This window comes from Sceloporus occidentalis, unplaced genomic scaffold (genome assembly GCF_023333645.1).
Source record: "Sceloporus occidentalis isolate IW3139 unplaced genomic scaffold, rSceOcc1.0.p SCAF_117, whole genome shotgun sequence".
NCBI classification, from domain to species: Eukaryota; Metazoa; Chordata; class Lepidosauria; order Squamata; family Phrynosomatidae; genus Sceloporus; species Sceloporus occidentalis.
Window position 1 is genome coordinate 2777580 of NW_028317097.1, and position 24610 is coordinate 2802189.

The following is a 24610-nucleotide window of genomic DNA, read 5'->3' on the forward strand; positions in this document are numbered from 1 at the left end:
GGATTTAGCATTTCAGTGGCATAAAGTAAATCACCCTCTGCAAATCACCTTCATTTTATGTATACATTCTATTTTGCATTCTGAAACCACCCTAATTGCCGCTACAAGAGAGCAACTACTACTTTTCACCCCTCCTTTTGTCTCAATTACCCAAACTACTCCCTTTGATTGTTCACAAGTGGGGCCCTCATAAGCCCACCATTCCTGCCAGGAACTTTGTATAAAAGAACCATAAGGCTAGATGACAAGCTTGCGGGCAGGGCTCTCAACTCCTGATATGTCTGTATGTGTAAATGTATATTTGTTATGTTTGTATGTTAACTGCCCCAATTCAATTGTACAGCCGTGCATAATTTTTTGGTGCTTAATAAATAAAATATAATAATAATATATATGATTATGATTTGGCATTCATTTAAAAACAAGAAAATGAACCCGATAACATTAAAACTATTTCTACTACTCACTGACTGGTCCTCGTTGATTGGGTCCTGGACACTTCCGCTGCTCTGTGGAACCCAAGGTGGGTCAAACATTGGAACTGAGGGCATTCCCAGGATAGGAGAAGGCAAGGTGAAGTTAATGCTCGGAGGAGGGATCTGTCACAGGATAAAACATTGCAGCATTACATGACCTGAATGAAAATGTATACTGTATGTGTGCAGACAGTTAATTCAGTAGCCAAACAGAATGTTTTATAAACCTTATAGATCTGTTGGGCACCTTCCTCCATCCTTGGCCAGACCTGGTACCTGAACCTCCAGAGTGTATGGAACTTCAGGATGGCATTGAGTCTCTGCCCTGCTTCCGGGTGCTGGAATTCACATGTTAGCATGTCGGAGACAGCATCCGGCACCTTCACAGCACACAGCAAGAACATGGCCGCTGCAGGAACGCAGATGTATTTATATTTAAAAATATACTTTTGTACAAGGAAGACATGGTAGGGTCATTTAGCTAAAACATTTAATTTTAATTTAAGTAATTTGAAACATCAGCAATACAATGTTTACTGTGTCTCTGGTCGTCTGCATTGCCAGGATTGTTTTCCGTTCAACATGGGTACCTCCAAACTGTAATATAAGCTTTGTTTTAAACATTTTTCTAAGTAATGATAAGTTGGAACTGACAAACCATAAAACACAAGCTTCCTTCGCATTGTTACAGCATCAGTGAATAAACTATTTGCTGGTGAAGATGCAGTATTTCTTGGTCTAACAATTATAAGGATGGGTGACACGATTCACACTGTGAATGCCTCCAGGAAGTAACAATGCTATAATGATCATATTGATTTAAGAACCTAAGGGTGTTGAAGTGTATAAACCATACCTGAGTATTAAATGTAACGGTGCATGCATTTAATAGCTGAGGCAAAGTGGAATGGCTAACATGGAGCAGAAGCCATGTTCTACCCCATTGTGCCTACAGACGACCAACAATGTCTTACATTTTCTTGAGAAAGAACTTGCAACATAAAATGCTGATAACATTACAAAGATCCTTGCTGGAGGAAATTGTTATCTATTTCATTTTGAAGTCAGGAAGGATTTTTCTCTTTGTGAAGCACAATTGTGAATCTCTTCAATGTGTTTTTTCTTGCCTTCTTCTGGATCAACTGCAGTGTTGCACTTGATGGACTTGTGTCTTTCCAAACCTAAGCTACTATACAACTATGAAATAGTGTGGGGTTTACAAATGGAATTTGGTGTTATAAGACTCAATAATACTGAAGATAGCTCTGTACAAACTATCTGCACTAAACAGATACCTGCAGCTCCAGCCATGTGCTCATCCACACTCAGTAGAAGCTCCCAAGCAGCTGGTTGGATGTCTCCGTACATCTCCTCTGTTAGGATCGGTGCCGCTTTAATAAGCAATGACAGGGGTGCTGGAGACAAACTCATCACCTACATTGTACAGAAGGGTATTTCATTATAAGAGAATAAAGCATATGTGTCCGGTGTCCCTTACAGAGTTACAACACAAATGGGAAGCCAAGTGAACCATTAATGGTTCAATTCTACCACAATGAACAAAGCAGGTCCAATGGCCTGATATCTCCAAAACTACCAACTTTATGCTATCAAACTACAGAAATAAGCAACCATGTACATTATACCACAAGCTGAGGGCAATGCCAAGAATATTTACTTCACATCTTTACAGAGCCCACCATTATTGCATCTGAGTTAATAAGATTTCCAACCTAAACTGTCTCTCTGAAGGTGCTGACTACATGTGTGTCATCTCACAATTACTAACATATGCACATCACACCTTGGATTAATCATTTAAGTAAAAAAGGTACTATGCATGGTCGGTGAATGCATTTTAGACTTTGACCTGGAAGTCTTGCTGCCTGCCTTAGCACAGCTTGGAACCTTGTTTAATTCCTTTATAACCTCTAACCTAACACAAATCTAATGCTTTGATCCCTATAACTCCTACTCAATATAATATTGCTAATTATGTCTGAGGTCAATCCAGATTTTGTTTTATAGAAACCTGATTCTCAATACTGAAGCTAGCTAAAATCATTTTTCTCTATTGCCTTTTTATTGATTAATTCTCTATTAATTGGTTATGGTGATTATTGTGGGCTTTATTAGGCCAATCCTGTTATCGGAGCAACTGAGCAATTTAATAGGGAGTTTTTAAATGTAATTTCAAATTTCAGAAAATCAAGTCAGATCCATATTACATGATGTCCCAGATTGCATTCTAGATGCTAATATGTTTCTCATTTTTATTTTAATAATAACTTACCTGATGCCTTATATATTTCAGCATTCCACTGTCTTTCTTTCCTTCCAGGTTGGCCTCTGTCACTCTCTTTTTCAGAGAAGGAGTTCGCAGGCAAGACTTATCAGAACACTATGTAAATTATTTTAAAAAATCACATGTATTTACCCTTAGTATTCAAACCTAGAACACATTGACAAGCTACACAATGATCAATATGAATAATGAATGGGAGTCTCCATCCTAAAATTTAATGAGTGTACTTTAAATTACTCTTAACTATAACATGTATTGAAAACTTTTGTACTTTTATGGAAAAAAAAACTTTTGTAACTGTAGATTAGTTGTGCTGGAAAATCTAAATATAACACCTACTTTCCTCTAGACATAATGTGTTTCAGAGATGCAGTCTCCATAAAAACTAATAGAAATTCAGTGATAATTGGCGCACGCTTATCATCTGCCCTATTATTGCTCCTTGTCTTACTTTTTGCTATAAATTCTATAAGGACTCAATTTCTTTACACATACTGTATATCTAAAAATGTCCCTGCAGATTACTAAAATTATGCAACAGAATTCCTGCATGGAGTCTTAACCCTCTTTCTCATTTTGGATGAAACACTCACCTCTTTCACCTTTTTGCCCCTAAGTCCAGAGCCACAGCCCAGGTTGTCTTCTTTGAGTGAATCCACGGTGTCTCCATAGAGCAGCTTAATTGCTCTTACCAACCTGGCACAGGAGCGACTGTGATGAAGGTAGCAGTGAGGGTGGCAGTAATCCACATGAGTACAAATGAAACTTTGTTGGTTGCATAAAAGGATCATGACCTAACACCAAAGAACACCCCTTAGTTACATGTCTAGACACAAAACCTAATGCAAAATTGTTTCATAAACAGTATGAAAAGCAGGTACCAATAGTTGTAATGCATACATTGATAAAGTACAGACATGCACGTGTTTTATCTTCTTGAATAAAACATACTCCCATTGCGTTAGTATATGATTTAAATATAGAAGCATCAACATGTTTAACCAGAGAGGTTCTGATTTCAAGATAACTTGGTAACAGTTACACCTCCACTCAACATCTGTAAGCATGCTGAAAACAAAAATTATGAGTTATTTCCCGATTTGAAGATAAGGATATTGCCATTACACTAAATGGAAGATCCTATGGATCCACAATATTCCATGTTAAATAATAATATACTCTAAGATGGGAATCTTTGGTATGACAAAAGGGCTAAGATAACCCCTGGTTTTATATATATATATATATATATATATATATATATATATATATATATATATATATATATATATATATATATATATATATATATATATATATATATATATATTCTCCCAAGTTATTCTGGGGAAAATAAGGGAAAAAGGACAACTTAAGGACAACACATTACAAAGTAGAGATTGCACAAACAAATTATAATGACTTTTCTCTTAGTAGAACTTTGAACTATGAACTATGAACAATGGTTATTGAAGTTGCTTTTGTATTGGCCGTTTGGTTGTGTTTCATAGCATTTCGATATAACAAGTTAGATGAATATACCCAAATGATCACCATTTTTTGTAGAATGTACTTTACACTGTAAATACATTATTTAATGGAATTTGATGAAGATGCATATATCCCTGTTGAGCCTTTGCATCATATTGATGGTGGCCTTGGTTTGCCGGTACACGATGGAAATCTTTTTCAGCTGTAAGTAGTTTTTCTTGCATACTACTCACATGCAGCCAGGACATGTTACGATGGTAGCTTTCCTCTGTGCCAATGTTGCTTCCCTCTGGCTCAATACTTGGTTCACTAGTGCTCCAAGGACTCCCTTCTTCTCAGAGACAAACATCAAAGAAGCCATAAGGTTACTTGGTCTTTTTTTGGCTTGACAGCACCATGATCACACCTTGCACAGCCATGCACAGATGATTTCACAACACAACACAAAGCTTATCCCCCACTCCCATTCCCTCTGACTACCATCTGGGTTGGCGACAACAAGCACATGGTCACATGTCCCTCAAAGGGATTGGGAAAAAAGTGGAGAACGAATTCCCTGCATCTTCAAGATGCTGCAAACCATTTGACTGATCTGCAGTTATAGAGCTTTAGGGCTAAATAAACACATTTGGGATTTTTTACTATCATCATCAGACTAGCATTAAACTATAAAAACAGAATAAAAATAAGTTTCTATGATGCTTTGTTTTACAGTCTTTGAGGGAAGAATATTGTGTCCTCAAAGATTTCACACTATGCTCTTGAATTATGATAATGGGATTGTGAGTCAAAATTAAAGGCTGTTATGACCACAGAAAATCTTGTTCCTGGCAATGGGTGGGGGTCGTATTAGACCAAAAGTTGACATTGGAAGCACAATGCTTTGCAAAATTAACTAGGTGGTACATATCAATAACACATGGAAGATTTGTTGGCATTTCTGCTTGCAAATATACTTTTTGTACTAAAAGACCTAGTTTTTTTCCCATTCTTACAAAAAAATAAATTCAAAATAGAATTATGCATCCAAGGTCAATATATATTATATATTCCAAATTCACCCATTGTCTTGATTGTCAGCAATTGCACATTCAGTGCCAAACAGCTGATCAGCCCTTTCCAGTACATCTGGTTGCCTGAATATTAGTCCTAATGGTGGCAAAAGATTTTTCAGATTGGCTATTGCAACTGTTTATACAAGCTGGTTGTAGATACCTCTATTAGTAAGTAAGTCTGCTATGTTTTCCCTTTGGAGCCTCTCCTCCGGGTTACCTATGTCAGTGACAGTGTCCCTGCTCTGTGACAGCTGGATGTCCTCATTCTCGGACCCTGAGTCCTGCCGTGTTAGTTTGGTGCTCTTTAGGCTGCCGGCCCGGCGAATGCTGGACAGGGAGCCCCCTTTCTTCACCCGGAAACTGCGGGTTCCTTTAATCTGGAGCAGGCGGGAGCCTCCTATCCTGATCTTCCTGCTGGGAACTGCATTGAAAGAACAAAAGAGGAATTTTCCCTCCTTTTAAATGTTTACCAATTTTCTCTTATTTGTGCAAAGTTTTTTTTTTTTAACTGGACCTAATTCTATTATTTTATTTTTTTTTGTCAATTGAGCAAGTTTAATCAAGGATATTAACAAGACTGCACAATAAGTATCTGCCTCTCTGCAAGCTTTCATTACTTATGATGCTTCCAGATATGGAATCTTCAGATATTTGTCCTGCGGGTTAGCAGTCTGATTTTGTACCATATTGTCACTTTAAAGGATTGTACTGTAGGGCATGGATGTAAAAAAAAAGTAGGATCCAATCTCTTCCAGTTTTCAATTGGTGGATAATTCAAGCTCCAGAATACATTATATTATGGGATGAGAAATAAGCCAATTCTAGTGGACTGGATAGAGCTCCATCTAGAAATACAGTTTCCCATATCCATCAGAAAGTTGATATTAACATAGTATCTGCCAGAACATGCGGTGGAGTGGTAGAATAGGTCCAAGGGCATTTAAACAGGTTTACGAGTTGAGTTTACAAGAACCAAGGCGTAACGGGGAACAGGGTAAGCCTTTGGTCTGCATCATTCATAGCATTTGAATTGGTTCTCCTTCTTTATAAAAAGAAATAAAGGAAAAAAAACCCAAAACACAAACAGTATATCATATTGTTGTTTATACCACTGTTATCCTTTCACCAAACTCTTTAGATATACATAGATATAGCTATCAATTAAAATAAAAAAATATTTCTTCTTCACAAAACATCAGCAAACAAAAACACACACAAACTTTGTGTTTCTTATGAAAAGTTATTATATTCTATATTCTAATTAAGTCTGATTATCTACTTGCATAGCCACCAAACACTACTGAAAGACTCTGATCCAAATACAAGAAAGAGTTTGATCAAAGGAACAAAGATTGTGTGGCATAAACTATGTGTAATTGTCAACTGCAGAGTAAACTTTTTATTATACTGGGACGGAGGAACTAGTAATGTTCTAAAGTTGAATGACATTACAATTCTGAAAATCATGATGTAAAAAAGGATATCTTGGGGAATCTACAGTTACATTATCCAGCTTTAAAAAGTTTACATATTCAGCCTTCATCACACATATCACAAAATGATACACAAAAAAAAAAAATGTCCCCCCCCCCAAAAAAACCCCCAGGGCTTTCTGGAAGACGACATCCAATGACCAAAAAGAAATTAAATAAATTACACCACTCACCGAAAAAACTGACAAAATATGGCACAAGGAACAGATTGGTATGTACGGTACACACTCTGACCTCCGATCTTAGAACATTTCTACTGTATGTACCGGATGATACCCTGATTAACTCTTCTGGTAGCAGGAAGAAAAGTAAAGGAACCCCTTTGTGTTTGGGTTTATGATCACCAAACACGGACCAGGCAATGGTTATTTGAGGTTAAAAGTGGACAGGTTATGTGCGCTATTATCTCAGTCCCAGAGTTATTTAGAATCGGACGTACACAGAATGTGGAGGCCAGAGAGGTTTCTTTGTGTATGAATCCCAAGGATGCCTAACACTGTAGCTGATTGAAAAAGCGATGGAGACTGTGGGAAGCCTTTTGTCACTGCAGAAAGCTTAACACCACTCTGTTAAATACTTTTATACGCATTACTATTCACAGTGGGACAGGAAATCTCAAGTTTGGTAAATATGCATTAGCAGAGAAAACATTACCCACAGTTTTGCAATAGTATATGGGGCTCCATGAAGTGTGATTGACATTGTTATAGACAATATTCTCACAAATATAGGACAGCCCGGCTTTTGTATTTGTAGCCTTACTGGGATGCAATTCTTTGAAAAATCTGAAAATGCATTGATTTTTCCATTTTTGTTTAAGGCACTAAATTGGGAAGCAATTACCTTGCATTAACAATTCCAGCCAAACCATTATTAAACATTATCGGAACAATCAAGAGATCCTTCCAAAATGAGATTCAGTCATCAAGCCCAATATACCACACAAAATATATCAAGAAAGCCTGTTGAATATTATACTATCAGGAGCTGTCTGCATTGGGTAAATGGCCCAGTGCTCACATCCATGAGCCGGTTACATAAAGTTCCTATTTAATACATACTGGATTAATTTACCTAGAACAAATACTCATTTGGCTAACTGAACCCAGAAGGCTCAACCTTAAGCAACGGTAATGCGGACAACATATAAACGACAATCCCTTTCTCAGTGCCTTCCATGGTTCAGTGAAGATGGGCTGGAGCGGTTATTGTAATATACTATATACCAGCCAAGCTGTGAATATGCATCTCACAAAAAACATGATGTCACCTTACCAATAGCCTAAGTCACATTGAACAATAATGCTATGGTCCAGGAACTCCCTACCTTTCTTCTCCTCATAGCCTGTGTCCGACTTTAGAGTGTGGCTGCTGCTGTGTAGAGAGTCTTTGGAATCTTCATTTTCATCCAAGATCCCAGCAAAGCTGATCTTCCTCTCGTATCTATGTCGGTCCATCTCTGGGTCCAGTCGCAGACGGCATGTTTCCAGATCCTGGAATAGGGATTAGATCACCAATTTGATATCTAGCAATATATTAGGTGATATATTATATAATCCAGAATAAGTGCAATTAATTAATAAAAGGTGACACCCCAGCTGTAGATCCATGAAAACCAATCACCTATATTGAGTTATGATGTAGGCTATATTATTTAGCACTAAGGTTGTTCTAAAACTCCATTGCGTCAACATCTGGATAGGTATGTTGGGATGTTTAGACTATCTGGGAGATAATAACCAACTTCATCGTCTCAGAACTTTTTGATCTTCCACTTTGAATATAATGAATCAAGGTGACTCAGTCCTAACACAATTAACATTTACCTAAAATACAAATAAATGTATACCTGAAAGTTTGAACAATGAGCAGTTTGAGATTAACGCCAAAACATACCGCAAGAGGTTCGGCTCGGGGCCTTGGCAGGCATGGGAATGTTTCACGTAAAAAGGTGGTGATTTCCAAGAGCAGCTGACATGCTGACATCTTCAGGGCAAATGGACAGCCACATTTGGTTGGGTTTACGGAACCTATAAATTGAGAGTCTGGGTAAGGAGAGCAGAGCATACTCAGACCTGGTAAGGAGAAGAACCAGCGTGCGAGTGACAAAAACCAGACACCCAACACCAGGGGTCAGAGATCAGTAGTCATAGAGGTGCAAAGGAATGGAATCCATGAGATCCTTTGTACAAGAATTCCCTCCTACATTTTAAAACTGCTGCTTGTAGCGTGTTAAGGAAAATAGTATCTGAAAGAACTGAATCTGGATCATGGAAGGTCCTAGTTTCTGCACAAATGCCTAAACCTTGTTTGGAATTTAATGGTTTGTCTCTGCTTGTTTTATATTATGTTCTGGAAAGCTGCGCCATTATGTATTTTAATTTGTTCTGGGGCAATTCTTGTACACAATGTTCATGCTCAGTGACAGAATAAATCCAGAAATCAATGACACGTGATCGCTGGCATGGTGAGGGTATCTGTCTTTCCTTCCCTTCCTGTCCGTTGTGACATAAGTAAGGTAGGTGCAAAGGATTGATTTAGCCTGTTCTTGCTGTAGAGGGAAGTTGCATTGAATACAATTTTCTCCACCATGAAAGATAGTGAGAAGGTAAAATCAGAATGTCTACCTCAAGAACGAAAGTGTCTTGAACGTTGAGGCTGAGGGAAGTCATTTTCTGATTGCACTCTCCTAAAAGCTGAACTGTGTCTCAACCAACACAAAGTATTTTTTTCTGTAAATGTTCTAAATCATCAGTACAACTGAAAATAGTTTCCCTCAGTCTGCTAAAATAACACGTCAACTTAATTATATCAACACATAATTAAAACGTGTTTGTTAAAGTTACAAAATGTTCTTTCATAATGGAGACAATTGCATTTTTTGTTTTCCCTTTAAATGAATTTCACATGCAAAGAGCGAAATTAGCATCTTCTTCTTTATAAAGACTTGATGAAGGTCTCTCACCCGCTTTGGTGCTTTAATTACAGATTGTCTTAGAATAGAATTTTATTACCTGGGAATTAATCATGTTTTTTTTTTGTTTTTTTTATTTAAAAAAAAATTCTCAGACTCTCCCAGTAGAACATAGATTATATTCTGGAGATAAAAGCATTGTGTACTTTATCACAGGTAATATAATTCTATGCAAGACTGATTAACATCTTCTGTGAAAAATTAAAGTGGGAAAAGGAGTGTGGGCTTCAGATATGTGGAGAGCCGCAAATCTGAAAAGAAGAGGAAATATGGAGAATATGTAAGAAACTAAAGTAAGTAGCAAAACCAAATGCTGGGCTGGATTATTTAGGATGGGTAAATATGCAAATTCATTTACATATGAGGTCTGATTCATGATGTCACGATTGCTATAGAATTTAGAAATACATTTTCCCCATCTCTACATTATCCGTGGCTTTGTAAATTAATGAACACGTTCAAGAAATAATTTATATGTATGGTTCTTTTTAAGTTATAGGAGGCAAAGGTTACTTTTCACAGATAAATAATCCAGTCCACTAAATAGAAACACAGCAAGTAAGAAAAATGTGCAAACATCGAACATTTACCAAAAGTTATTTAATTCCACGTGCAATAGGACCCACATGCTGTGCAATTATGGGTATGCATTTTCTACTTGTTTATATATATATATATATATATATATATATATATATATATACGGTATATACTGTATATATACACATACATATACAATAAAAGGTAAAATTTGGTGGTCATGATATTGCACAGTGATGTGGGTGTACCCTTGCACTTTGGACATGTTGAGAAACCACAACTCATTATTAAGAAAACTCACCATCTTCAATTATATCATGTCTTCACCAGGATAAATATAGGTTGTTAATAAGAGATAATATTGCCTGATCCCTTAACAAGCTGGAGTTACAGTTTATGTTTTCCATAAAGTGAACAGTTTTTTGGTGTAAAATATTGACTTTTTGGCCCAAACTCAGATGAAGTGCCAGAATATGAGTCACACAGCCTGGAATGGACTCATTTATGCTATAGATGGATAATCTAATGATTCCTGAGCCTCCCAATTAGGGCTTTTGCTACCAGCATGTCATGGATGATATCCCTACTTTAAAGTAGGTGACTCATGAGTGCCAATACTAGAGCCATTTGGTTAAGGTATCTGGCGAATCGCTTCACAGAATAAGTGTATATTTAACGAGCCTTGAAGTCAGCTCATTTAAAAAGTTCTCTGGTACCAGTACATATATATCCCTTAAACAACTGGTGCTCATGTACATTAAATAAAAACGTTTGGACGCACTTAAAAAATTACGTAACAGGGACAATTTAATTTCATCTAATCTAAATCACATAAAATTGCCCTTTTAGTAACACAAATAGATAGCTGTTACAAAAAAAACTATGTTGATTTAAAGCCTTTACATTTAAAGAACTACTTTGTAGTGGTTTTTGGATTAGGAAGAGAACGTATGGTGTTGTCGATTCCCTAATCTGATCATATGGTGGTTTCTCAACATGTTACAGGTTATGTTCATGCTCAGACGACATCATAACCTACATCAGATGCATGCGTTGTTCTATGGCTAGATAGGGGGAAAGCCATGTTATTAGCCCAGACTAATGCAACCAGAACTCAACGTCTCTATCAACAAATGTGAAATCTCCTAGTAAGAGAATCCAAATCCATACAAGATCTATTACCATCTGTAATATACATATTCTTGGTTATGATCACTGGACTTATGTTCATGACCATAAATATAATCGGTAAATAAGTCACAATATTTGAACTTTGTGTTGCCTACTCCATTTGATTTTATAAAATGCGATGCCTTTGCTATTAAAAATCTATTGAATCGTTGAAAATTGCGTTTTTCAGACATTAGGACTAGAATTAATGTGCTTCCTTCAAATTAAACATATAGTATATGACTATTTGGAGGAAAGGGCTCTGGTTGCACTTCTGACCTTAAGAATATATTGTAACATAAACATGATAAATACAATTAAAGCTTTGACAAAGACAACATAATCAGCCTAAGATAATAGCTTTAACCTGAGCAAAATTTCTTTGTACCGGCATATCCTTTGTGCAAAAATACACCTTTATTATTTGAGGAATTTGCACAAACCAGATGTTTGTGGGCAGAAATGTTATGAACATGCTGCTCCACCAACAAAATATTAACATGAAATAAACTCTAGCGGATGTGTCATTTCTTCCAGATATTGAATCATGTTGGTTTCTGTGACAACAACCTCTCATCACCAGGTTTTGTGTCGAATGATAAGTGTTCCCAGCAACAAAAAATACATATTTTTTCTAGGAAGGGTTTAGGTATTCAACAGTACTGGGAATTATGTTTCCAATGATGCCTTTACTTGGAAATGTGTTAATTTTTTTAAAAGAAAGAGCACATTGAAAGGTGTGAATGATATTAATATTTTCATGTACAAGATGTACCTGTCTATTTCAGCTTTATATGTACGTTGTAACTAAGATTTTAGTTATAATCTTCTCCATGGCTGGTAATCATTATCACATCAATAATTATCAATGTACTTTGGGGAGGGGGGCCACCTTCTTATTTTATGTCATGTTTTTAGGGGTTCTGCAGAAGTATAAAAGCTTAAATGTAACCCTGCCCAGGGCAACTCACATTTTATGTGTTTAAGGTCTCCCGGAAGGTAAACCTGTCTTTATGCCTATAGTATATATTTATAGACATCTGCACTATGCATTTTATAAAGCTATTTGAAATTAATTCCTCTATGTTCTTCTGCTAATGACATCAGACATGAATGACATCAATGACACAGTGATGACATCCCCTATACATGGCTAGCCACATCGCCGTAATGTCGCATACAGCCACTTTTCTTTTTATAAAACATCTGGATTGTACACATCTCTCAGGAAACCTTTATTAAACTATTATTTTGCCAGTTAAAGTATGCAAAAATCATTTACTTTTCACTTTGCTTCAGCTGTAGTTTCTAAAATCCAATACCATGTAGAAAACGTTCAAACGTGAATCATTTTCTAGCCAAGGAAAATATATGGCCAAGATATTATTTATAGCTGTACATTTTGGTATGAATTAGAATGTGTTTCTGATAGACGCTTCCTTGACATGTTTTATAATTTAGAGATTTGGTAAAGCAGTCCTAATGAATAATATCTTGACAATATATGGAGACAGACTGCACAGAAAGAAGCCTTAAGGACAGATAACATAATATTTTCCACAGAGCAATAAGGCACACAGCACAGACCCGTCTGGACACAAACAGATGCTGCACCTCAGTTTTGAGGACGAGGGAGCTATGGCTAATTAGATAGAATCCAAATTTTATTCTTTGGAATATGAACATTTTAAGATCGCTAACATCTTAGAAGAATGTATCTGTGTAAATGCGTTTGGGGTGGACTCGATAAATCCAGTTCTATTTTTTTCTTCTGATATTTGAGATCTGTATTTCTTAATTTACTGGTTGTATGCGATTTATATTAAAGGGATATTTGGAACTGCATTTGAATTTGAACTACAGCTAACTTGCAGAGGGAGGGATAACATGACAACCAAATAGGTTCATTTTGACTCCAGTTTGGACCTAAGAGAAGCACAAAATAAATTTAGTCCATTTCTTTTCCTTTAACAATCAGGAGGCACAGATCACCAACAAGCCTGTTACAACATTGTTCATTAAACTAGTGTATTGCCTGGAAGGCCAATCAATTAACAATTATTGATATAGCTAGTATTATATCTATTATTGAGATAGCGTTGATGAACTTGAACACAGAATCTGGCGCCCAAGGGTACGCTCTGGGGCCGTCTCTGTTACTCTGTCTTCCAAAGGCACATGCAAATAGAATGGAGTTCTGTGCACACAGCCTGTGACAAGGATTGCCACCTGGCTCCAGATCACATGATACGATCTAACCATACCAGGCTTTAGAACCAGGTCAGGAGAAGTACACTGTACATTTATTCCACCGAGGAAGTACAGATGTATGTTTCTCATTTCCTGACCAAATGCATAAAACCATGGTTGGCATAATCTGATCAGAGAAATAAGGATCAGGTGATAAACCTGCCTTTAAAAAATCCAAGCAAGAATCATCAAGAGAAATAGAAAGTAGAAATAGAGTGCTCCTAAAGCAGAGTTCCTTACAAGCAGGGTTTCTTGTAGTAAAGGGAGTCTCCTTACTGTCATCTAAAAAGTCTTCTTCCTCATCCTCCTTCCTCAGACGCCTCTTGGTTTCTTCATCATAGATAAGACCCAGCAGGTTGGCTGGACTTTCACTCTCGCTGTGGCATACCTCATTTAAACGGGCGCCTATCACCTGAAATACAAGCATGTTACGTACCTCTTAATCATGCAAAGGGATGGTACAAGGTGTGATTATGAGTGTTCATCCAAGTTAATAAATGACTTTTCTTATACATTAGTACATATACCAATCACTTGTCAAACTTCCCTGCCAGAGCTCATCTGGGTAGATTCTATTTTTAAACAGAATAACATAGGGTTAAAAACATTAAGAGAATTATTTTCTGGAAATAACTAATCTATCATAGATGTATGGCTGTGCACTTTTGGACACAAATCGATTTCCCAATAAAGTAAGGGAATCCCAAGACAAGCACAGATAACATGCCAACTGGCAACCCTATATATAAAAGAGTTTATGACTATTATATCACGTTGTTCCTCGGCCTTCATCTTCATCCATTGTACAGCCCTGCAGCCCACTGACCCAATTCTTGAGATACAGGGACCATGTGAAAAAAACTTACTTACTAACAAAGCTTCTTTCTGATAAGATAGAAGTTCGGTAACTCACATCTCCCCACTGGTAGAAGAGCTTGGCAGCGTTCCATTGCAACTTCTGGTTGCGTTTGTTGCCGACTATTGGGGAGCGACCTCGTGACAAGCCCTTTTTGGCAATGTTCACATGATGTCCCTTCATCCACTCTGGCCAGTTTCCCCGATTACAACGATGTACAAAACGGGCACACTCCAGGAAGAGTGCAGCTCTGGCCACCACAGGAGCTTCCTAATATTGAAAGGTTTGGAGATTAATAGACAAAAGTAAACTTTATATCAGTATGTTAGCAATTCGCAGCTCACTACTGCAGGTCTATCTCGTTTGACAATAGGGTTTATTCACTAAAGTAGATGTTGTCAGGAGAGATGTAGTTTCAACTTTGTGAATTCACTATGTATTGTAAATGCAAAGTTTTCTACAACAGTAGCTGAGCTGGCCCTTCATAAACCATAGTTCCATCAACAAGGTAACTTGATTTGGGTATGATTTATACAGGACCATCTTAGCTGTATGTAATGAAGTCAGGGAGATGAAACTGTAACTCTCCTGCTGGATAATTACAGAAAACATTAATCTGTTCTTACTAAATATAAATTAATTGAAAATAATAATAAAAAATCAATATATACTGTTGAAAAGCTTGAATGACTGAGAAAAGGTTTACTGGGAAATTTAGAGACAGTCTATGCGATGGCGTTCTACAGTACAGTATAGGGCTTAAAACAAGGGCTATGGGCAAATGGTCCTTCTAATATTTCGTACACAATGTTTTCTTACCTGACACCTGTAGAAGAGGCAAGTGAAGCAATGGAGATATAAGAATATAATGGATAGAGATGGAATCACAGGACACAGAAACACACCACAAATGGAGAAGAATGGACGATGCAAAGCTGTAAAGAACCACATATTGCCATTACCACTGCTTACATACAGAGAATTATATGCACAGATGGCTACATCAGACAGGATCATAACTCCAAAATTAAGGATAATATTGGAAAAAAGCTAAATATATACAATAACCATAAAATAGTCACAATGTGATTGCAAAGCATAAGATGATAATTGATTCTGGAAACATATGGCAAGTGGGCGATTATGTTGTCATATGCATTATATATGAATTATGTTATAATACCGGTATGTGATGTCTTAAACTGGGACGCAAAAAACAAAAACAAAAAGAGTATGGGATGTACTGGTCAGAATGCATACAACTGATGATTTTATGCAATCGAACTGGCTTACCAAATCTAGAGCTGCTGCCAATATTGAAGCATCAGGTATGGTTCCTGGCTCACAGCAATTCAAAAGAAACTGGAACCGTTTCATTCCTTGCCTTATGGCGCCCAAGTTGACTACATTTTTACTTTTCCCACCTTCCTGGTTGGATGTCATATTGTCATCAAAATTCTGACACCCTAAGAAGGCAGATATGGAAAAAAAGAGGGAAGGGGAAGACACAAGATCTCACAAATAAAACAGCCATTGCAGAATGCCATCATATTAGACTGCCCAGCTCTCTAGACTTATGCGTGATCTGAAGCTTAGCGCATATGGTGGCATCACCCACAACACCCAGCAAACTATGTAGAACACAGACGATGATCATTAAAGGTATTCCACACACTTTAAAAGTTAGCAGTTACCATTCAAGAAAGTTGGGATCTAGAACATCAGTCTACTTGTTACAGACATCATAAAAAAATTTGATTTATCAGTAGAACAAATTAACAACACTTTACGCACAGACGAGAACCTGTATACCCTTGACTGAGTATCATTAATAGTGTGTGGAATATCTTCAGTAAATCAGTGCATTATCCGTCTTTCAGTTTGGTTCAAAGCTAGATAACATTAACTTATATTTTCTGCAGTTTTACATCAGGTAAAGAACTAAAACTAGGTTTACCCACTCTGTTGAATAATAGTTTTATGTAAATTCTCTGTACTCAATACACATCAACTGCTTAACTAAAAACATCTAATGCTGGATCTTATACAAAGAAATTTGGAAAATGTTTGCTCACGAGGACCTTCTGGGATCCACCAACCATTAACTGTCCCTCACCAAATTCTAAAACAATTAAATGAATCTGGTAAAATTAGCTGTAATTTCCATAACTGTGTAAATATATGGTATACGAAGCTAAACTTGAAATTATTATGTCATGTATGGTTTAAAATCCTAATTCGAATTCAGCCATGGTTCTTTTTTCATTAAATATTCTGTAACCTGTTTGCATATGTGTTGAACATAACGATAAAGGCAACATTTGGCATGCCAACTCATGGTGCAACCCTCATCATGTTCATCATGTGTGATTACATTATTAGCCCGCATGAGATGGGTTTCAAAATGCCGTCCAACCCTGATGGTATCTAAAGATATTGTGCCTTTCATTCTCAGCACATGGCAAGGCATGATAAAGAAAAGCTAGGAGAACAAAGCAAAGCAGATTACAATAATTCACAAAGCACAGCACCACATGGGCAGAGAGACAGAGATGGAATGCAGCCAAAGGCAGTGTCCTGAGGTCAGCTCCATCACAATTGTCTTCTGCTTAGCTCTCCATGTCAAACACAACTGATCCAAAATTGATATATGCTGAGTTGGTGGCTATGGTAATAAAAGCCCTGTTGCTCAACACAATAGATTTCCAGTAGAAAGATGTAACGTGATTGCTTTGACTTATTTTACAAGCATTCTCGTCTAAAGTCAGTTTCTCACTATATAAATTTGTAATCACCTATTCATATCTGCCCTCATGATCCCTCTAAAGATATCAGTGCTTTTTAAGGAAAATCATATTAAAATTTAATTAATGGAAAGCATAAAATGCCTTCACTTTAGATAAAACAGTGAAATTACTGTAAAAATCTTTGTAGTACTAATTATGAGTTTCTCTTCTTGGTAGGTATACATTGTAAGTAATGGATAACCCCACCCCCCCAAATTTAAATCATACTGTTTCATTATTTATTCTGAATACTTTAGGAGAAGGGCTCTATTTTCTTAACCCTAAAAGTTCTACGGAACCCATGAGTAATTTATATATGCCCAAGGTACCCAATCACAATTCTTAGTAACGTTTATTTGTGCTGATGGAAAAGGACAGTGTCTTGTTTGGAAATGGTTATGCAAATGCTAACATGCAAACACAGAAGAAAATAGATAATTGAAACAAGGTATCTGGGTGAGATTTTTTCATTTCATTAAATCTTTTAGGGGAGTGTAAATCAAAATATACTCTAGTAAAACATAAAAAAAAATGGGGAATAAAATGGATGATTCATCAATTAAGGATTTAATGATGCCATTTTAATTAGTCTTGGCTTTAGATCTTGTTAGTGTCTTGGGAGGATGAAGTGGAATGATTCATGCTGTGAAATGAAAAGGAGGTTCAGTTTCGTTGTGGATTTCAAACATGCTCTAAAGTCTCGTTTTTGGACAATTTTTTTTTTAATCAATATTTGTTTTTCCTCTTCAATTTGAAATTGTTGCATGCAGGATGAGAAACCAAGTAAATAAGCAAGAAAAGATGGAGGGATGAAAAGTCCCTTCTGGGCTGGATAGAGGAAGTATGGGAAGGTAAAGGTTCGGAAGAATTATTTTTTTTGCTGATAAAGGGGGTTGCAATGAACTATTTCTAAATCCATTGCAAGTCCCTTCAGCAGCAAATGGAGTTAAAGTAATGAAAAAGGGAAATAATTGCAAAGGAACAGAAAAAGAGAACCCTGATGTCTAACCATCTTTTTCTTCTGTGTGATGAAGCTTGGATGTATTCCTTCTGCTTGAGCGCCATTTACCAAGACGCTTGAAAAAATTCTCTTCTTCATCTCTTCCGCTTTCCAGTCCGGTTCCTGGTCCAGCTTCTGACAGCTTTACAGCACTGGTAAACTTCACCTGATGCCAAGGAGAAATAGGAATCCATTTGTGAATATATTAAATCATTACAGAAGAAAACCCATAATGTGCTTATAAATGGGTCATTTTATACACACTGTTTTGGCTTATTCACTAATCTGTGAGTTTACCTACTATTTGAGTAGAGGTTTGTACTGCAAAGTATATCAAGAGTGTTAATTAGTGCCTGTGAGTTTTGTGATTGTCTGAAAGTGCTGTGAGTTGTGTGAGTGATTGTCTGTGAGCACTGCGAGTTCCTTGGAATTGTGGGTTATCTGTGAGTTCTGTGGGAGTAATGTGAAGGGTGTTCTCGTGTGAGTGCCTTTCATTGCTGTCATTGAGTGGTGTGAGTGAGTGGTTCCTGTATGTCTATGAGCGTTTGAGTTGTAAGAGTGTCTGGGAACAATTTCAGTTTTGAGTGTCCATCACTGATTGTTGAATGTATTCTGTTTTTATGTTTGCAAGTGTTGAGTTGTCTGTGTTGTTTTGAGTGTCTGTGTCGGATTTTATGAGTGCCTGTCAGACTGAAAATGTGTTGTTATGCATTTACGCCTCAAATAACTAACCACAGCTGTGGACCGGATTATCTTCTGGTGGACATTTTTATACGTGTGTTGTCTTCAGAGCCGGCCTTAGGCGTTGTGGCGCCCTGTGCGGACTACTCCTCTGGCGCCCCCCCTCACTACCCCCCCTCTCTGCCCCTTCAAACTACCCCCCCATGCCCCTTCAAACTACCGCCCCTCAAACTACCCCTCCCCTCTGCCCCTTCAAACTACCCCCCCTGTCCATTCAAACTACACCCCCCCGTCCCTTCAAACTACACCCCCCCTGTCCCTTCAAACTACACCCCCCTCTGCCCCTTCAAACTACACCCCCCTCTGCCCCTTCAAACTACACCCCCCCTCTACCCCTTCAAACTACACCCCCCCCCTCTGCCCCTTCAAACTACACCCCCCCCTCTGCCCCTTCAAACTACACCCCCCCCCACTTACCTTGTTGCCGGAGTCCTGCGGTGAGAGCGGGAGGCATCCGTCTTCTTGCTCTGCCGCGGTGCCGGCATTTCATGTTGAGAGCCGGAATAGTCCGGCGCTCAACATGAGATGCCGGCACAGCGACGGAGTCACGGAGAGTAAGGGGCGCCGAGCGGTTGCCGAGAACTTCACGAGCAACCGCTCGGCGCCCCTGACCGGGACTTAGATTTAAACATCGGGTTATTTTTAAAACTTTATTTAACATGAATGATGTTAAATAAAGTTTTAAAAAAACACACAAAAAAAAAAACAGATGCTTTAATCTAAGTCCCGGTCAGGCGCCCCTGCAACCATGGCGCCCTGTGCGGTCGCACAGGTCGCACACCCCTAAGGCCGGCCCTGGTTGTCTTTGTATTGAAGCCAACCATTTGCCCAATTGCTTTTGACACCCCTAGCATTAATTTAATGTTAAGAATCACTTAAATCTGCTTAGAAAGATTTGTGTTCAGACATTATATTTAACAGTCTGTCTACCTTGGAGCTCTGTCTGATGAATGAAAGTCGATCGACTGAACTTATATCCAAAAAATCTTCAACTCCATCTGTCAGCCCAGAAAGGGAGGAACGTTTCAACCAGTTGCCTGGAACAGAACATTAGGAGATTTAGAAAATTACAGGGCAATTTTTTTGACCCCTTTAAGGATGATTGCTGTCATTCCAACATCTTTGCTATGTCTTTGTTCAACAGAAATTTCCATCTTTCACATTTAAGACACACAAATTATATATTGTTTTTTCTGGGAAGATATTTCCTTTAAAGAGTGTTCTCATATTTGACACCATAGTGGGATTAAAATATACAAAATTAAGAAACAGATTTTACTGTTTTACCCTTAAGAAAATGCAGATTGAAAAAACATAAACATTTGGAAATACCTCACAGGGTTAGGGCTTTCATGTTTTGTAGTTATTTACAGGAAAACATTAGGTGTTGCGTGTGGTGGTTTACAAGCTAGAATTTTTTTCAAATATGATTTGCTGAGACCTATGTCGTGGCCATAATAGAGTGCGCAGATTCCAAAACCCACCAACGTATATGTTTCTGAAAAGCAGGCCTCTAAGTCATAAAAACATAGAATGTGACGGCAGATAAGAACCATTTGCCCTGTCTAGTCTGCTCCGACTTGTCTTTTAGATTCAGGTAATGCCATGCATGTTTAACCCCTTAATGACAAAGCCCGTACATGTACGGGCTCAAAATGCATTGTCCTTAAGGGGTTAAATTCCCTCACTGTAATAGCCATCTACCACTTCTGATGGAGGCTGTGCCATTTATCTATTACCATCTCAGTAAAGTAAAACTTCCTTTCATTCCATCTAAGCATCTAACCCTCTACTTATGTTCTAATATTCCCGCTCTTTTGAACTTTTGTCCTTAGTTATATCCCTTTAAGTATTTACATGCTCTGACGTAAGGGGATTAAAGGGCAATTCATAGGCGAAGTACAACTACCATAGAAACTAACAGAACCCTATCGCAGACTGCCCCACTTTTAACACTTTGTGCCAGAATTGCACTGTAGAATTTGGACCCTTAGCAGATCTGTCACGGTATTCTTTCCTTTGAAAGTTTTATCACATAAAATGAAGTTGGCTCTTAAGAAGCCTTTTTGGTTTCTATGGCAACATTGAATCAGTGCCTGCTGTTGTGTCAATTGTTTACAGTTAATTTATGAATAAGGCAAAATGTTAGGTTTAGGAATTTAGGTATTATGATGTTTCTAATGCTCCTTTCAATTCTAAAAATGTTAAATTCAGTACATGGAACAGCACCTTTGATCTCTAAGACAGGCAAACGCCTTGTGGACTGTGTTGTCTGTGTTTATTTTTTACAGGAAAAAAGGGACAATATGATGGATCTTGGTGACCTTTCATAACTTCATCAAAAGAGTTATTGGTAGATTCCCATTACAGAATATCTTAAAATGGAGCGCTACACATTAGGCAGAATGATCTTTCCAGTGCAAGCGTAAATAGCTATGGATCCTTTCATAGATAAGCCGTACCCACCCAACGGTAATTTAAGCTTTTTGCGAAGTGAGATCCTGCGTGACCGGGATCGTGATCTCCTTTCATTGGTGTTTCCAGAATGGGCAGTAGTGCATTCCGAGGTGTCTGGCTCTGATTGGCTACTGGTGTCACTGGCCGCACTCTGGGATTTGAACATCTTGCGCCAAAAATCTTTTCTGCCAAGTCCCGCGCCTTGCATTTGCTCATCGCTGCGAGATAGATCAGGGTGAACGTTAAGATTTTCTGCATTGCTGTAAAACGAGAAAAGGAAAGCTTGCATTCAGTATTATGAACATCACTTAAAGATGTTTGGATTTTTAAATAAAGGAAGTCAATGGATTTCACTCACTAAAGTGGCGGTTTGCAGGATAGTTTCCACAAGAGCTGTGGTTCCCAATCAAGGAAAGTGTCACTTCATATAAATCTGCTTTATACAAGGCCATTCATGCTATTTTCAGAGCTAAGTAGGATTAGCCTTCCATAGTGTATCGTAAATCAGTGGAATGAAATTGTAACTCTCCAGCATAGTCTCCTGCCAACTCCATCTTTAGTAAACAAACCCTAGTCTGCCAATGTAAACCCCTAGGTCTGCAAGCCTAGCCATCCAGCTGTGATCAAGCGTAGACTTAAAAACCGCTACACAGCCAAAGGTCTGGGTCCATCACCTTGGTAACAATCGATCTTATATATATATATTATAGATTGATCAGTAAACAATTGTGGCTTAACTCTACAGACCAGATTGAACTAATGATATGCTACAACTTGCAAAACTACTTGCAAACTCAGCAATCGGTCTATTGTTTGCGAGGGTATGCAAAGCAACTTGCAAACGAGTGAATTTGCGTGTTCTGTGCTTTTTTGTAAACTTGCATACACTCGCATCTCCTGCATATATTATAAAATCTCCTGTATTAAACAGTGAAAAGGATCATAGCTATTGATATGGCTCTGGGCAAAAATGGCATGGATATATAATATTAATAAGCATGCATATTACCTTTCAAATATTAGCAAACAGATGATGGGCGACAAATACAGCAATAATACTGAGTACCAGTAATGTGTCTGATCAGAGTTTCTTAAGTTCAATTTTCAAATACTCCAACAACAAAGCAATATCACGGATGAGGCACACAGTGGGCATGATGTATAAAATATCTTCTTGTCACCATAGCAACCAATCCGCAGAATCAGTTGATTGGTCGCTATGGTGATAAAATCACTTTTCAAACATTACACCATAATTAACCTTCATACATAGCAACCTTAGTAATGTGCCATCTAATAAACCTGACACACAAATCAACAAGACAATTGGACTTTAACTATAATAATTGTGAAAAACTTCACATAAGTACCAAGGTTAAGAGAAGGTTGAGAGGTACATCTATATAAAAGCAAAAAGAAAAATTCAAACTGATAAAAACAAAGAATAAAATAACCCAATACCTTCAAAGGCCTCTTTGCATGTTGACTGGTGGATCAGTCAATGTTTTTTAATAACTATAGCCCTCTTCTGTAAACCTTCTCCCATGGAAGATCATAAGAGTTGGGTTTGCATGAAAAATTTGTGTTGTGCCATGTTGTTTAAAATTGCATTGAATTTAGTGAACATACAAGATATTGATTTGATCAAAGTTTTCATGCTTCCTGACTGCAAACTTATAACGATATCGTTCTCAAGCGATTACATCCCAAAGTGTTTTATAAATGCACACTTCTTCTAAGATGCCTTCTTGAAAGAATGATAATAATCCAGCTATTTTCAGGGGCTTCATTTAAAGTACTAAACGCTACTGGGTTTGCACCGTTAATAAACAATGTCTGTGATTCAACTCTCTGACTAGCAAGGGAGAGCTGGCACCTTCTGACCCCAACAACACCTTGCCCTCCCAGAAACTAATATATACACTGGCACATATATTTACACATACTTAAACACACTTACACGCTCACACTAATACACACATACACATTCATGGGACCATTAACACACACTTACACATACATACTGCCTCTAGCACACACACACACACACACATACACACTCATATTGCAGATGCACATATTTACACATGGACAGGCACTCTAACTTACATACATACACTTCTTACTGTCTCCCTCACACTCTTACCTCCTTACCCCTTTACCTTGCCTTCTTTTCAAGCCTCTCTTTTAATGTGAGGTCACATAACATCTGTCTCGAGGAAAAATAGTTTTGGACCGGCCTGGGATGCCCTACCCCCTGGGCCAACCCTCCCCTGCCGACAAGAAACACTACAGTAGTCGTGGATTCTAGACTATGGTAGATGTAGCAAACAGCTTTTACTAAGTGATTAAATGCATTTTCAAACAGCAAGATCTAAATGTATATATTTTTACAGGTGCATTCCAAATCCACACACAAAAAAGTATTGAACAGTGGTTCCAAACCTAGTTCTCAAGGTACACCAAATAGAATGTGCAGTTACTAAATCCGGCACCATTCGTGTGCCCTGAAGACTGTGTTTGGAACCGCTAGTTTGGAGTTCACGTGACACTTAACTGGATCAGTTAATAAATGGTATTAGTTGCAAAACCAAAACAAATATATACACTTAACACAGGCAAAATGAATGAAAAGAAACATCAGCAAACATTAAAGTTCTTTCTACAAGTTGTTATACATTGAATTTAATGAGCTTCTGCTGTGGCAATGACTTGTTTCACTTTATATTATCAAGTATGCATTGGCTTAGATGTGGAATTGCAGCACTATGCTGTTATATGCTTTCTTATTGTGTGGGTCCATCTAAGCAGTTAGCAATTGTTTTTATTTTTGGATATTTGCTCTGGTAGTTGAATTGTTAGTGAGTCTGACTTTAGTGTGCATTTTGTTTGTTTTTTTCATAAAAAGTATACGTTTTAGCCCTGGATGTTTGTTTCTGATGACGATCTGTCTTCCTGAATTGATAGTTCGGAGTAAAGCCTTGGTGCCGTGCATTGCCCTACTTTTGCTAGTAAA

General features: G+C 37.7%; 1 protein-coding gene across 1 annotated transcript in view; it reads right to left on the reverse strand.

Annotated features, from left to right (window-relative positions):
• Window positions 1–24610, reverse strand: part of LOC149282413 (protein unc-80 homolog) — a 67494-nt gene that overhangs the window by 22891 nt on the left and 19993 nt on the right. The window contains 15 exon segments of the mRNA XM_089498243.1: window positions 468–599; window positions 704–885; window positions 1772–1910; window positions 2770–2877; window positions 3375–3575; window positions 4506–4603; window positions 5545–5748; window positions 8148–8313; window positions 8717–8850; window positions 14031–14166; window positions 14668–14880; window positions 15904–16076; window positions 18466–18562; window positions 20068–20174; window positions 21604–21812. Of these exon segments, the coding sequence (XP_089354369.1) occupies window positions 468–599; window positions 704–885; window positions 1772–1910; window positions 2770–2877; window positions 3375–3575; window positions 4506–4603; window positions 5545–5748; window positions 8148–8313; window positions 8717–8850; window positions 14031–14166; window positions 14668–14880; window positions 15904–16076; window positions 18466–18562; window positions 20068–20174; window positions 21604–21812 (2299 nt within the window).